This window comes from Alligator mississippiensis, chromosome 10 (genome assembly GCF_030867095.1).
Source record: "Alligator mississippiensis isolate rAllMis1 chromosome 10, rAllMis1, whole genome shotgun sequence".
NCBI lineage: Eukaryota > Metazoa > Chordata > Crocodylia > Alligatoridae > Alligator > Alligator mississippiensis.
The window spans coordinates 67,828,765-67,844,246 of record NC_081833.1 but is presented as its reverse complement, the minus strand read 5'-3'; the positions used below and the strand labels follow the sequence as shown (position 1 = coordinate 67,844,246).

The following is a 15,482-nucleotide window of genomic DNA, read 5'->3' as shown; positions in this document are numbered from 1 at the left end:
GTATTTCTTGTGGCGTAAAAATGCTATTTTCTTAGGCTGACCTACCATACTTACCACCTGATAAACCATTCACCACTTTGCTGTTCTAGTTGTGGCAAACAATAAAAAGTTATAATGTGCAAGTATGACGTTATTTGCTTCAATGAAAACAGTTGTCAAATTGCTCCTGCACATGATTATCCACCTACCCTCTGGACCCATTATAGAGAAAAGCCTACTCGTAAGAAAAGTAAACCAAATATCCCAAACTGCTTCTGTGCATGATACTCCAAAGAGTAAAGCTTCATTCTTCCGTAACTGAGTCTCGCTATAGTAATTTCTTGGGTTTCCAGCCATCATCACCTACCAGAGCAGAGTGCAGCATTCCAAAACCATTATTCTCCTCTGGTGGCACCAAGGAGAAGTATCTCATGTCAAGGTTAGGCCTAGTTTCCTGTGTAATTAAGACAACTCTATTCAGGTAAGGGGTGGCAAGCTCCTAAGCTTGCTGCAGAAACTGGAAGGCTGACGGGTCAACAGCAGATACTGCCCAGAAGGGGTGGAAAGTCTCAGGTATCCGCAGGTTCCTCCTCCAACAGCTGCTAACAGAATGAAACGAGCCCCAGGCATCACTCCTGGGTTGAAGCAGCAGCAGGGATCTCTTTGCCAGGCAACTCCTCTCCTGTTATAGTGCATCTCCACATACAGCGACATTTTCTTGCAATTGAAAGACAAGGCTTTTCTTATGGGCCTGAATTGGTTGTCACTGAAATTAGATGGGGTGGGCAAAATATGGCCCATGGGTGGAGAGACTGTCTGGCCTGCGGTGGGTCCCTTGGTCCTGCCTGACCCAGATGCTGTCTGGTCCGTGGCATGTCCTGCCATCCCCTGGGCACACAGTGGGGCTGGGGCAGCTCTGCAGCTGGACTGCATCCCAGGTAGTGGCAGCTGGACTGCATCCCAGGTAGTGGCAGCTCCGTCTGGCTGCTGCTGGCCCAAGCCCTGTGGTGCTGGCAAGGACCTGTGCACTCAGCCCTGACCCCAGCCCACTCCAGACTCGGCCCAGCAGAGCGGACCAGCTGGAACCTGCAAGCACGGCCCTGACTCGGCCCACCCCGTGCCTGCTCCAAACCGCCCGCCCAGGCCGCAGCAGCGGCAGCAGCAGCGGTGGTGGCTGGGAAGAAGCTGCTGCTCAACACAGGGAAAAAGCAACCCCTCCCCTTTGCTGCCACACCCTTCTTGTTGCAGCTGCCTGGAGCCTGCATCCCGACTGCCCTGTGGCTCCTGTGCGCTGCCCCGCTGGATGGCCCAGAGGTAGCAGTGAAGAGGAATGGCAGGGCAGCCTGGGGGTGGGCTGCAGGCAGCTGCAGCAAGAAAGGCCCAGCAGTGGGGAAAGACAGTGCTGCTTCTGCCTGGCCACTGCCACTGCTCAGCATGGCCGGGCAGTCCGGAGCAGGCACGGATGGGCCAGGGTGGGGCCATGCATGTGGGCTCCAGCCAGTCTGGAGCTGGTCTGCTCCACTGGGCTGAGTCCAGAGCGGTCGTAGGGTGGGGGTCTGGGCAAGTGGTGGTGGCAGCCAGAAGGAGCCACCACTGCTGCCTGGGCTGCCTAGAAAGGTGGGGCAGGGGGGTGCCGACTGGTCTGTACCAACTCCCCAGAACTGCCTATGTGGCCCATGGGCCCAAATACTTGCCTGCCCCTGAATTAGATAGTCTGGCCATTGGCTTTATTGGGTGCTAATGGGCACTTGGGGAACAGTACCCCAGCACAAGAAAGTGCTGTCACCTCTGAGATGACTGACAGGTGTGGTTTAAGAACTCAACTGTTTAAGATGAAAGTGAGGGATAGCCTGTACCCAGCCGAAAATGCAGAAACCACTTGTGCCATCACTGTAGAATAATTCACCTGCTTTTTTTAGATGTGAGCTGAAGATCTTCAGCAGACAGACAATGATCAACACTCTTCCAACACCCGCCTGCCTGAAGTAGATGACCTTGTGAGGTTCCCTCCAGCCTTACTTTCCTATGAACCTATGAAACGCAGAAACAATTGGTGACAGACAGGGGGGACAAGACTGAACTCCTCAATGAGTTCTTTGCCTCAGTGTTCCTAAGTGAGGGGCACGACAAGTCTCTCACTGGGGTTGTAGAGAGGCAGCAGCAAGGCGCCAGACTTCCATGTGTAGACCCTGAGGTGGTGCAGAGTCACTTGGAAGAACTGGATGCCTTTAAGGCGGCAGGCCCGGATGAGCTCCATCTGAGGGTGCTGAAGGCACTGGCCGACGTCATTGCAGAACCACTGGTGGGAATATTTGAACGTTCGTGGCGCATGGACCAAGTCCCGGAGGACTGGAAAAGGGCCAACGTGGTCCCCATTTTCACAAAGGGGAGGAAGGAGGACCCGGGCAACTATAGGCCAGTCAGTCTCACCTCCATCCTTGGCAAAGTCTTTGAAAAAATTATCAAGGCTCACATTTGTGAGAGCCCGGCAGGACAAATTATGCTGAGGGGAAATCAGCACAGGTTCGTGGCAGGCAGATCGTGCCTGACCAATCTAGTTTCTTTTTATGACCAGGTTACGAAACACCTGGACGCAGGAGTAGGGGTGGATGTCGTATACTTAGACTTCAGGAAGGCCTTCGATACGGTATCCCACCCCATACTGGTGAACAAGTTAAGAGGCTATGACTTGGATGACTACACGGTCCGGTGGGTGGCGAATTGGCTAGAGGGTCGCACCCAGAGAGTCGTGGTGGATGGGTCGGTTTCGACCTGGAAGGGTGTGGGCGGTGGGGTCCCACAGGTCTCGGTCCTTGGACCGATATTCTTTAATGTCTTCATCAGTGACTTGGACGAGGGAGTGAAGCATACTCTGTCCAAGTTTGCAGATGACACAAAGCTATGGGGAGAAGTGGACACGCCGGAGGGCAGGGATCAGCTGCAGGCAGACCTGGATAGGTTGGACAAGTGGGCAGAAAACAACAGGATGCAGTTCAACAAGGAGAAATGCAAAGTGCTGCACCTAGGGAGGAAAAATGTCCAGCACACCTACAGCCTAGGGAATGACCTGCTGGGTGGCACAGAGGTGGAAAGGGAACTTGAAGTCCTAGTGGACTCCAAGATGAACATGAGTCGGCAGTGTGACGAAGCCATCAAAAAAGCCAATGGCACTTTGTCGTGCATCAGCAGATGCATGGCGAATAGGTCCAGGGAGGTGATACTTCCCCTCTATCGGGCGCTGGTCAGACCGCAGTTGGAATACTGCATGCAATTCTGGGTGCCGCAATTCAAGAGGGATGTGGCTAACCTGGAGAGGGTCCAGAGAAGGGCCACTCGTATGGTTAAGGGCTTGCAGACCAAGCCCTACAAGGACAGACTAGAGAAACTGGATCTTTTCAGCCTCTGCAAGAGAAGGTTGAGAGGCAACCTTGTGGCTGCCTATAAGTTCATCACGGGGGCACAGAAGGGAATTGGTGAGGATTTATTCACCAAGGCGCCCCCGGGGGTCACAAGAAACAATGGCCAAAAGCTAGCAGAGAGCAGATTTAGACTGGACATTAGGAAGAACTTCTTCACAGTTCGAGTGGCCAAGGTCTGGAACAGGCTCCCAAGGGAGGTGGTGCTCTCCCCTACCCTGCGGGTCTTCAAGAGGAGGTTAGATGAGCATCTAGCTGGGGTCATCTAGACCCAGCACTCTTTCCTGCTTATGCAGGGGGTCGGACTCGATGATCTATTGAGGTCCCTTCCGACCCTAACATCTATGAATCTATGAATAGCTGCACTTGGGTCTCCTTTCCAAGTCCAACACCAAGCAGGGGCAGTAATAACTCAGGGCACTTTTACACGTGCTCCGGGGGTGGCAGGCTGTGGCACTTTAATTAGAGCAGCTCTGAAAACATCCTCCTGTGTCTTGTATATCAGCATCCACACACTTAAAAAATGGTGGCAGGGGCGCTTGAACTAAAGCTCATTCGATGAGCTTTAGATAAAGTGCTCCCACTGCCATTTTTAAGCACAGGGATGCTGATACATGAGACACAGGAGGGTGCCAGAGCGAGGCAACAGCCACTCTCCAGCAGACTTGATTAAATAAGAGTCTGATCCAATACGCTGGTATTCTAGTGCATTGGAGCAGCCTCCATGTTTGTTTATAGGTGCCCTCAGAAGCGAGAAAGCATAAGCTCAAATTGTCCAACATTACCTCCTGCAACCCATGTTTTCCTTTCCAAATCTGTTTAGGTTATCAGGTCTGCCAGGATCTCACCTGAAGGTACCACAAAAACTACAGCTTTTGCATACACTGATGCAACCTCTCTTCCAAAAAAACCCTATCTTATGAAAACCCTGAACAGCATGCTACCTGGGGATGGGTCCTTTGGGAAATTTCTGTTACAATAGTTAACTGGTGCATTCAAGAAATATATGTTATATTATGGAACTATAAATACTCATTTTTACAAGTACAGCTGAAAAGCAGCCACAGCAGTTTGTTTATTTTACTTTAAAGTCCTGCCAAATTTATCCATTAGACTCTAACAAGAATCAGACTAATCCAGAAAAAAATTCCAAGACTGCATGAAAACTGAAGCCTAAATGACCAGTTCAGGAGGCTACAGAATGACCCTAACCTTACAGCAAATTAACATGCCCCTTCCCTTCCTCCCCCACCCTCCTCAAGAAGTCACAATTAAATCCAACATTGTGGTAGCCAAATGTCCATTATTTGCAGTGTAAGAATCTAGACAGACATTCACTCCAGGAAATGTCCCCAGATTTCCAGTAAACTGAAAATTTACTAAAGAGCTGTCCAAGTCTAAATATCAGTTCAAGGCTGTGGACAGACAAAACAACTTCACCGATTTAAAGAAATGAGAAGTAGGACACTTACCATTTGTGAGCACGTGTTAGCTGATCCACTCTTTCATGTGCCCACTCTTATCCCTCAGTATGTCATAGCTAAACTAGGACAGGTTATCCTGGAATGAAACAGGTGCTAACTTACTGTCATTTTTGTTCCATTTACCGTAGTATAGTGAGGACACATGAAACCCATCAGCTTGAAACGTGTTAAATTGCTCCCTTTCTAAACTGATCCAGTTGTTTTGTCTATCCATAACCATACTTAATAAGCTACAGCGGAAGACCAGCATCAAAGGGTATTATAAGAGATTAGATGCCCTTATTAAGATGTTTTCTCTCTTTCATTTATTATCTTTGGTTTGTGATGGAAATTCAAGAGTGAATGCCATCAATAAAATCTAGCTGATTATAGAAGAGGAAGATACTTGTTTAGTATAATTAGCCCTTCAATAAAAAGATACTATGATAGCTCTGAGCTCATGGATTTAACTGCTTCAAAAGATAATCTTTTCCTGGCATTTTCTTAGTATTTAGCAAACTGTACCCAATCCCTGTGAACAGGGAACAAAACCTCTTACCGTTTTACTTCTTGGACATAGTCTGCATTTCTGTCAAACAGGTGAGTTACTGAATCCTTGATTGCTTCATGCTTGAAAGATGACGCTGTTCCAAAAACAGTAACACTGGGGATAGTTGAGCAGAGCTGGGCAACAGCTTGACCCTGTAAGTATAGCATCATGTTAGCCCATTTGACATGGCAAGTTTGTTATGCAATTTCTACCTATACATTTAGCCATAATGGAGGAAAAGCCAAGACTGACCACAGACAGTTTCCAAAATTTCTTCATCTAACTGTCAGACAATTCATAACTTACCTGGTAAATGTTCATTCCAAGAGACACACAATATAATTTTTTTGACCAATACAAAGTTTAAATTGCACTGGAAGAAACTATCAAACATAATTATCAAAAGGGGTGTTAGTTGAAGTGCATCAATTCCTTTTAAGAGATTCAAATTAAACTGACATCATGCCCTTTAAAAGCTGCACGTCTGTGTAAAAGATGTGCATGTTTTGCTATCACACACAAAAAAAAAAAAAAGTAATTTTTTTCTTCCATTTTTTCCATACATGCAAGAGAACCTACTTAAGCTTGCAATAGGAGACACTGAATACATGAGACAAAAGCACAGATGTAAACACTAAGAGGACAGAGCAGAACTTGTCACTTGGGAGCTTGTATATGGTGAAACGATACAGGTGTGGTTTGGCCATTACTATGCCAATATAGTGGAAGTAAATTGCTTTAATTTTAGACCTGAAACAGGTTTAACATTACAGCAATTTATGTTCCATTTAGAGTAGTCAGATGAAACAGCTACAGCAAGTCAGCTCTAAAATGGTATAGCACAGCACTTTACTGCTCATCCACACTCCAATGCAACATATTTAAACAGGTGTACTCTATATGTCTTATTAGTAACACTACTGTGACACATGTTTGAGATTGGGTGCCTGTGAAATGAGGGACAAGGAAAGACATTTCACACCTGAGTTTAGTTTGTCCCATTTGGAAAGGTAAATGGTAATTTTGCCATTTGGCAACAGAGGAGTTGAACCCATGCAATTCAACAAGCCTTTTTCAAAATAGCTTATTTTTATGATGATGTACCAGGCAGGCAGTACTTGACATTAGTCACATCATTTCAGATTTTCTGGTTTGCGAAATATAAATGCAGCTGCTTTTCAATATGGTGTGGAATTTACAACACAATGGTCTGAATTGTAGAAAGAAAAGGCACGTAGCTCAGTGGTGGAGCCAGAACGAGGAGCAAGTGAGTCGGATAAAATATACCTGATATTCCTCCCACTTACCACTGTTAAATTCAGTAAAATTACCCCTGATTTTCACTTCTACAGATGAAAGCAGATTAATCAAGCAAAGCTGTGAAAAGCATCCTCATCAAAACCAGTTTTTTCATTCGAATCTCACCTCAAGTTTGCTGAGATGTCCGTAGATATTTCAACTGATTCGGACCAAGTTTAGTGTGAACATACTTACTTGGGCTGTATGCATGGATTTACAGTAGGCAGGAAAGTAGATGAGAAAAGGGCTTAAACCATGAGATATTTCCATCAAATGGTTCTGGCAAGAAAGCATGCATAGCACCATGGGTGCTCTTCATATTTTGCTATGCAAGTGGGTTTTTTTAAATGTCAAAAAATTGGTGGGGAATGAACCAAGAATTAACTCCATCTTTCAAGCCCTCTATGTAAACTCCCATCAAAGCCAATGTGGGTAACATGTTTCTTGGGCCCCTCAGTCCTGGGCCCAAAATTCATAGGGCCCACTACAAATTAAGGCTTAGATTCTGGAACCAGCATCTAGTGGAAAGAAGCCCCTTCTATTCAACACAACCACTAAAACCATATGGGTCCACAGGTCTCGGCTGGAGGACTACGAGCCTCATGTGCGGGCTCTGTAACTAAAACATTACATCTTTAGCTGGAAGCCACAGCCAGGTATAGATACCATGATTAAATGTAGAAAACTTGTAATTTTATAGGGCTGAGAAAAATGGAAGAACGAATTGTACAAACACTACATTTCTTGCATTTAGAGTAGAACAGATCTGGTTATCCCCAGAATAGGGATTTCTGGTCTTGCATGGCTGCTTTAACAAGACAAAAAAGACAGGTTTATAAGCCAAATTGTGTCTCCAGTGGCACCTGTATATTTGCACCAAGGCCGGAAAGGTTTCAGTGACGTTACAGGGGGTAAAAATTGGCACTGTTATTTAATTATGATGTCTAGCCGAGTCTAGCACGCACTTCCCATTTCTCCAGCTAAAGAGCATCATTTGTAAATGACATGCATGACTAGTAAAATCACCCACAGATAAATACATTTCTGTTTATTCAAACAAGAAATCCTGATTATTGATATCTAAATACCAGTCATCAGTGCTTGGATTTTATTTACAAAGGATAATATAGATAATGCTGCATACCCTGGAGGTCTTGGGAGCCTCACAGATAATGCTGAATATCATTTTCAGTGGCAATCCTCTCTCCATCATATTTTGTCAGGAGAGGTCAATAGCAGTAACTTGTTTCAGGGTAGGTACTGTACAACCTTAGCAAGGGACAGTTCAGAGATCTCTTTTTGGGCTGGTATTAAATAGGCAGCATGGCAAAGGGTGAAAAAAGAAAAAAAAGAGATCATCATCCCTACTTTACAAAGAGAATTTCATCATGTAGGAATTCATTGATTTAAGGATGATCATTCAGGAAGTCTGTGGCAAAATTAGGAATCCTAGTTTAGTGTCTTAAGCACAGACCATGTCCAGTCTCTACCAGCAACAATCATGTGTCCTCCAAGGCTCTTCTCTCCCAGAAATGTAACCTGACTCACTGGACCATGTCCCTTCACTTAGTTCATTGTGGTTTGCAACCTAATTTTAAATCTTGTGGTATATGCAAACGGGTTGGTGCGCCTACTCCCACATGGGCTTCATTCTCTTAGGGGCACTTCCGACAGTGCAAACAGTAGTCCAGAAGTTGGCTTGAGTGCCTGCAGCCTTGCTGGCTGGCTTTCATACATGCAAGAGCCAGAGAACCTACCTGAGCCTGCAATAGGAGATACTGGATGTGCGTGACAAAGAAACCAGCTGCAAACAGTCAAAGAAAAAGAGCGAGAAAGAAAACTTGCCACTTGGGAGCGTGTGTATGAGCCCACAGAGCTGCTCAGCTAGCCCCCATAACACAAATAATTGTTATAAAAACCACGTCCATCTAGCCTGCTATCTTGTCTCTCACAGTTACAGAAGTGGTTGCTAGAATGAGAGCATTGAGCCAGACAGATCTAGAGCAAAGGTGCTCAACCTCTGGCTCATGGGCCAAAGGTGGCCCACAGAGCCATAGGTATCTGGCCCATGGGGCTCCCCATGGATTGGGAAATTTGGTGGCAGGGGAGCAGTGACAAAAAATATGGCTGCCCTTCTCTGTTGCCAAATTTCCAAACTCCAAATCCTGTGCAGCAGGTTGGAGCCAAGTCACACCTCCCTACCCAACCCCCAAGGCTGGATGAGGCAAGGCCACATCCCTCTACCTGATCTAGCTTGGGGCTGGGCCACGTCCCCATTCCTCCCCCACCCCATGAGGCCAGGTTGGAGCTGGGATGCCCCTTGCCCCACACTGAGTGGCCAGATGTGCTGTAACCACCCCATGCCGGATTGGGACCACTAGCTGGCTCCAGCCTGTGGATGGCCTGGGCACTGCCCATCCAGCCTGCCAGACAAAACGGTTAAGACCACTGATCTAGAGTGATCTATCTCCTAGCCATTACCCTCTCGGGCATCCACCATTATTGTACCAAGGAAGAAGAAAAAAGCCACCAATGAACACTGGAAAGGTCAGCTGTTATAAAAGAAAAACATATTGCATTTGTCTAATATAAGACTGTAGAAATTCCAGGAATTTAATTATATTGAGTAACTGTCAGGCTAACAGAACATGTGTAAGAAGAAATGACTGGTGGTACATCTACTGTAGATATAAGACTGACCAAAAAACTCAAACAGGACCATCTCTTGTCTATTTGCGTGTGCATGTTTGAAATCCAAATCTGGATTCAGGTGACAATTTTATTATATGGGACTGAACTAGAACTACAGAAATATTAAAAGGCAATCCACAAAGGACCGACATACCCTCTTCTCCTCCACTCTGAACATACATCTATACTTAGCATTTTTTTTCACTTATTTCAGGAAAGATCTTAACACACACACACACACACACACACACACTGCTGACTCGTGATCACAGTCTGCGGGCTTTCCCCATGAAATGGCTTCAAGCAGAAGCACCTATGAACTCTGATGCCTAAACTTGGCCATGCTCCTAAACAGCACTTAAAACCTTATTTCTAATTCCATTAACTTATTCTAGCACAAGTGAGACAAACAGTTCGAGCTTATGAGGTTATATGTGAGGTTAGTTAAAACAAAAAAATACTTGGAAATTTGATCCTGGTCCCCAAGAACCTAAGTAAATGTGATGTGCATACAGCAGTTTTATAGAGGCTGGAAAAAAACAAAACCTCATTCTCTCCTGACATGGAAAAGATGGAGATCTACACTCTGCAAACCTGTGGCTGCAGCAGCCTTCATATATGAAGCATGACTTGGAATCAGCCAGTTGAGGGTATGCCAGTTGAGGGTATGCCAACCTCAATCCACATCTGCTTTCTGTAGAGAAGTCATGCTAGAAAAGAGCCTTGTGCTTAATGTAGACCTGAGAAGGGGCTTCGAGTACCCTGCCTGCCTCCTTACTTACCAGAACCGGATTAGTTCCACTGCTGTTTAGCCTTCTACATGGCTGTTTTGTGAGAGCTGACGTAGGCAGGGTTTTACCATGAGTAATTCATGCGCTCCTAAACCTGCTTAGCACTTACAAAATCAATCATTCATGGCCTGCCATAAACATTTATTTTAAAATACGAACAACTCAAAGCATAACTACAGAACAGGTTCTTGCTTACTGAACCCAAGAAAATACAACACAGAAATCCAATTCTCATTTGACAATTAATTTTACCTTTAACAGGACTGAGCAGTCTTTGGATAAAGTGATCAATTATTCCATAACGGCATCTATCATTTCAATGAAGCATTTCCCTGAAAAAGAGTTAATCTTCTTTCCAAAATCTGATTTTTGTACTGCTTGTCATGCAGAGTCCACAGAAAGTCTTCAGGAAAAGAATAACTCCAATTAAAGGGCCTCTATGGCAACAAGGAATCTCTCATATTGTACTGGGCATCAAACACTGGTGGGATGCATCCCCACAAGTGGGAGTGTGCATTTCCCCGGGGATAAACAGCAGCAGTACATATTTGTGTTGCTGCTAGTTGTCCCCAGGTGCATTCCTGCATGTGTGCTCTGGCACACAGCAAACTGCCCTGGGTGGGGTAAGGGAACCTGAGGCCAATACCAGGGGCTGCAGCAGCGACAATCCAGGTATGTGGAGCCTGGGTGGCAGCCGGAGCCCGGCTCTGGTTTCAAGTGGCACATGCTGCAGCCCCATGTGCTGCCTTGGGTTTTTTGGGCATATTTGTTTTTCGGTGTGCAGCAAATACATGCACGTGCAGTGCATTAGCTTTCTGGTGCTGCAAACCACATGTGCATGCATGTGTGCACGTGCCCATGGATTCCATTTAAAGAGATACTCACCATTTATAATTATCAGCATGGTGGATCCAATCTGAACATGGGATGGTTACAAAACTGAATACAATTAGAAATGCTTGCAAGAATTAAGTTCCAGTTAAAGTTTTAAGCTTCTGCATCAGGGCTGGAAGCCTGTGCCAGTCACACAAGGGAACCAAAGAGAAACTGAAGACACAAAATTAAAATAATCACAGTATATTTTACTCAAGTTAGGGAGGTTGGGGGAAAGAGAGGGAAGAGCATGAATGGAAAAGAGTTTTTACTGTCAACCTAAATTACCAAATCAAAGGAGCTGTTGAGAACATGGGAACAGAAATGTATTTAATCCAGTTTTCATCTTGAAAGCATCCCTGGCTGCTTGCAGACATTAAAAACACACACACACAACTCCCCACAAACCAGCACTTTAAATGCTGCGCACTCCCGTGCTGAGCCCAGAGCATACCCAGAAGAGGCAACGCGTTAGTTGGAGCCAGCTTGCCCAACATCTGTACAGATCAGGCGCTTTAACGGGGCTTTTGTTAATGTTTATCTAATAGCCGATTGAATCGGCTATTAGATAAAAGTGCAAAAAAGCCCCGCTGAAGCACCAATCTATATAGATGCTACAGAAATGGGATAAAGTAACGCACCACTTCTTCTGGGAGTGTGTGTGTGTAATTTTTTTCCCTGTGAACAAAATGGGCCAAATGCTCAGTAGTACAAGCTGGCTAGACTAAATTAAACAGGCACACTAACTAGTTCCAACCATGTACTTGATCCAAAACACTTTGTGAAGCTGGGCTAACAGCATTACACAATAAAAGTGAGATTCCAGAACGAGTAATATGAAAATTAATTTTTCTCTCATGTATTTTGCAGCCCAGAGATGCTACTTTTCTCCCCATCATTCAGATTCCTGTGCAAGAATCCTGTTTGGGACTGATCTGAAGAGAAGCCATTATTCTTTGCCATCGCATTTTAGGGCTATCATATTTGAAGACAGATAGGCAGCAGAACCATTTATTTGAAATGTTATAGGATGCGTGTACGGAACAAACAGAATATGGGAATTGACAGTGAGGATTGTACAACAATTTCTCAGCATCCAGGCTGAGGTATCCAAAGTGCAAAGAGAAGTCAACCTGCACAATACCCTATCTTCTCAAGATATCATTTTTTCCAATTAAACCAGAGGAAATTTGAAACCAGATAAAAAAAACTGAACATGTCAGAGCAGTAAAACAAAAGAAAGAAACCTGGGGCCCAAATCTGATCATCATTACACCTGAACTAAGGGGATATCGTGCTGATCAAAGTGTGACAACAGTCATCAAAAGCTGCCCTGGTTTTGGAAATATATTTTTCCTTGCACAGTTGTCCAGTTGTGAACTATTTGACTCAACATGTCTGAACCTCAGCTGCTGTGAAGTCAACAACACTGAAGTGAGCTCCGGCTCAAAAAAGCTTGTGCACTTCCAATTCAGCTAGTCTATAAGGTGCATCTCTGCCCTGCTTTCTGCCCGACTTTAGACTAACATGGATAACTATCCGTTTTATTATCTGACAGTTGCTTAGAATGGGATTGAATTTTGACTCAAGAAGCACCTTCAAGTCCTGTGGCAATGTAGCTGGCTTAGACCCACTGCAAACATTACAGCTGAACAATGCAGGGAAGGCAAGATTAAAATAAGGGCAGCAGTAAATAGTACTGTCTTTATGACCTGAAACAGCTGCCATGCTGGTTTTATTCTTTAAGTTCAAATGTGAAAACTTGCATCTTTAACCAAGTCATGCTGCTTGCACTTCCTCCGATGTCAAGCCTGAAAATGAAGGTCACATCACAACCATAGGGTTGCAATCGATGCCTCTGTGTGACAGCAAGCCTAATTTTAGCTCCTGCAAGACTGACATTTTCGTGCAAGAGACAGTTATTAACTCTGCTTGGTGCGTGGAGGGCAAATGCTGAAATACTGCAATTTGCACCTTTTGTGTTCTCAGCAGTTGTGCAAATGCGGGCAGTTAACGCTGAGGCGGCTCAAGGAGTAGGGATGGAGAAGATGAAGCAGAGCCTGCTTCTCCCTCCTTTCTCTGAAACATCTTACCCTGCCAGTTAAACTAGTATATCATGCGCACTAAATACCAAATTAGTATCCGTTACCTTGCTTCACGCCTCACAGGGAAATGCTCCCAAGGAGGGAAAATGCTAATGCTCTTCTAGCCTTAGACGAAGCAGGGACTCACTTTTCTAGCCACGCTCTTTCAATGTGCCTTTCCCTCCAAACCTTTCCCGTGGGCAGAGGGGCCCAGGCCAGCAGGAAGAGGGTGCTAGCATAGCTGCTGAGCCCGCCAGCACCAGTGTCAGGTTCGTCTTGTGCACAGAGCAGGAAAGAACAGGGGGAAAGATGTCCCCTGCCACATTATAGTCAAACAGCTGCCCGTCTTCAATGAGGGCAGAATCGAGTCACCACCCTCAACATTAGAAGAATCCCTGTCCATCCGATGGCATCCACAAATGCTGCATAGTCCTCCCCAGAGCCTGGGGAAGAAGAGACGAGATTTCTAAGCTACTACAGAGAAAAGAATCAAATAAGAACGTGAAGATTCAGGTGACTCAGGAAAATAGGGGTGGGTGGGTCTCCGATATTTTATCTAGCTCTTATACATTTTGGGCTGCAAGCCCTGTTACAGCCCCAACCCTCATGCCCAACCATAAGCCTAGAAACAGGTCCATATGAATTGCTTCTGCTCACTCTGGGTCTAAATAAACCTCCGTCTTCCCAAAAGACGTTTTGACAGTAATGCCTCAGAGCTCACAACAGCCACATTATAGGGTTATTGCTGCTCCATGTAAAGAACAAAATGCTGTGCTTTGAGGTCTAACCGCACTGATGTGCACAATACACCGAGGAAATGTTTTCATAAACAATTGCAGGCTGAATTCGTTTTGAAGAATGATCAAACATGCTGGTACGTTTACGGTCCCAGTGGGCTCGACAACGGGAAACGATTCCCCGGCTCTTCCTTACTCTGCATCAGTTAGGATGTATTAACAGGGAGGCGTTTTGTTAACCTGAACAACCCAATTTGCATGGAAAGATCTTTCCTGCCTCGATGAATATATTCTAATTATTCATACCAGTTTCATCACCGTAAGCGACAAGCACCTACTTTGTCATGTTGTTTCTCATTTACCATGCAGGAGAAATACCAGTTTAGAAAGAGGGGTGCTATGTCATTGCAGGAGGGATGAAATAATGTGGTTGACAAGAAACAGCTACACTGATTTTCATCTCTGAAGGCACAGGATTTTGGATTAAAAATGCAGACATTAATTGGAGGTAGGGTTTTAAAAAAAAAATAAAAAAATGCTCAGGGTTAAACTATCCTCATTATAGTCAAATCAGCAAAGTCTAGACGATGCCAAGTGCTTCTGAAAGTTACCACCCTCAACTGAAAACATGCCAGCCACCTGCCTGCCAAGATACCATAGTTAGAGCTTAGATTTCTTCTCTTGCTGGATCTCTTGGGGCCTAATTCTGGCAAGACTTGATTTTCAGCCCTGTCTCCATTCTAGTATCCTCAAGACTTGAGAGACAATTAATGGCTCTCAGCTTACCTGTCAAAGCAAGCCCTCGTTACACAGTTAGCTATTTAAGTGACTGGATGGATGGATGCTACAAAGACCTAAAAACAGTTCTTAATTTCTACTAATCCAGGATAAAACACTGAAACCTGGAGTTGGTTTAAGTGTCAGTATGCATACTGCATATTAGCCTAAATACACTGACTCAAGAATCTTCACTTTGAGTAATTAAATTGCCTTATACTTAGGCTGAAAGTCCCAGTGGAGCTCATTTTACTCTTCAACTTGCTTACTAGTTCTGTTGGTTTGCTTCCTTCATATAGTTGCCATGTAAAATTCATCTGGGAAAAAAAAAAAAATAAAAAAAAAAAAATGTATATTTCCAGAGAGACAGAATTTGAATTCCCAAGCAGGAAGGCTCACAACCATCCCCAGGGTAAATAAAAAGCTTCCCCTTGAGACCACTGAAAGGTTAATCAAATGTAGCAGTTCTTGTATGGCTACGGGGGACTTGTAAGTTGTGAACCTATCCTACCATTGATTTTTTTCTCCCCTCCAGAGAACTCCCTGATTCTTTCAGCATTAAGTTCAAAGTGTGGACCGACAGAGTTTAAGCTAAATATTAAAAAATGTTACTTAGTCCTATCTTGGGGCTCAACTCAGAAGACCACCTAAGCACATGCATTAAGCACACAAGTAATCCCATGCAATCCAACAGAAATGCTTATGTGCTTAGTCAGGCACATGGTTATTGAACTAGGAATCAAAAGAGAGTTCATGACAAATCTCCCAAGAGTACCTCCAGGGATTTGAAAGGTGCTGATCATGACTACATGATCCGCTATG

The 15,482-nt window shown here is 44.8% G+C and overlaps 1 protein-coding gene across 1 annotated transcript in view; it reads right to left on the bottom strand.

The window, feature by feature from the left end:
* Positions 1 to 15,482, bottom strand: part of VAT1L (vesicle amine transport 1 like) — a 91,547-nt gene that overhangs the window by 55,030 nt on the left and 21,035 nt on the right. Inside the window, exon 4 of the mRNA XM_006260251.4 lies at positions 5,418 to 5,560. Within this exon, the coding sequence (XP_006260313.4) occupies positions 5,418 to 5,560 (143 nt within the window). The remainder of the gene's footprint in view (positions 1 to 5,417; positions 5,561 to 15,482) is intronic.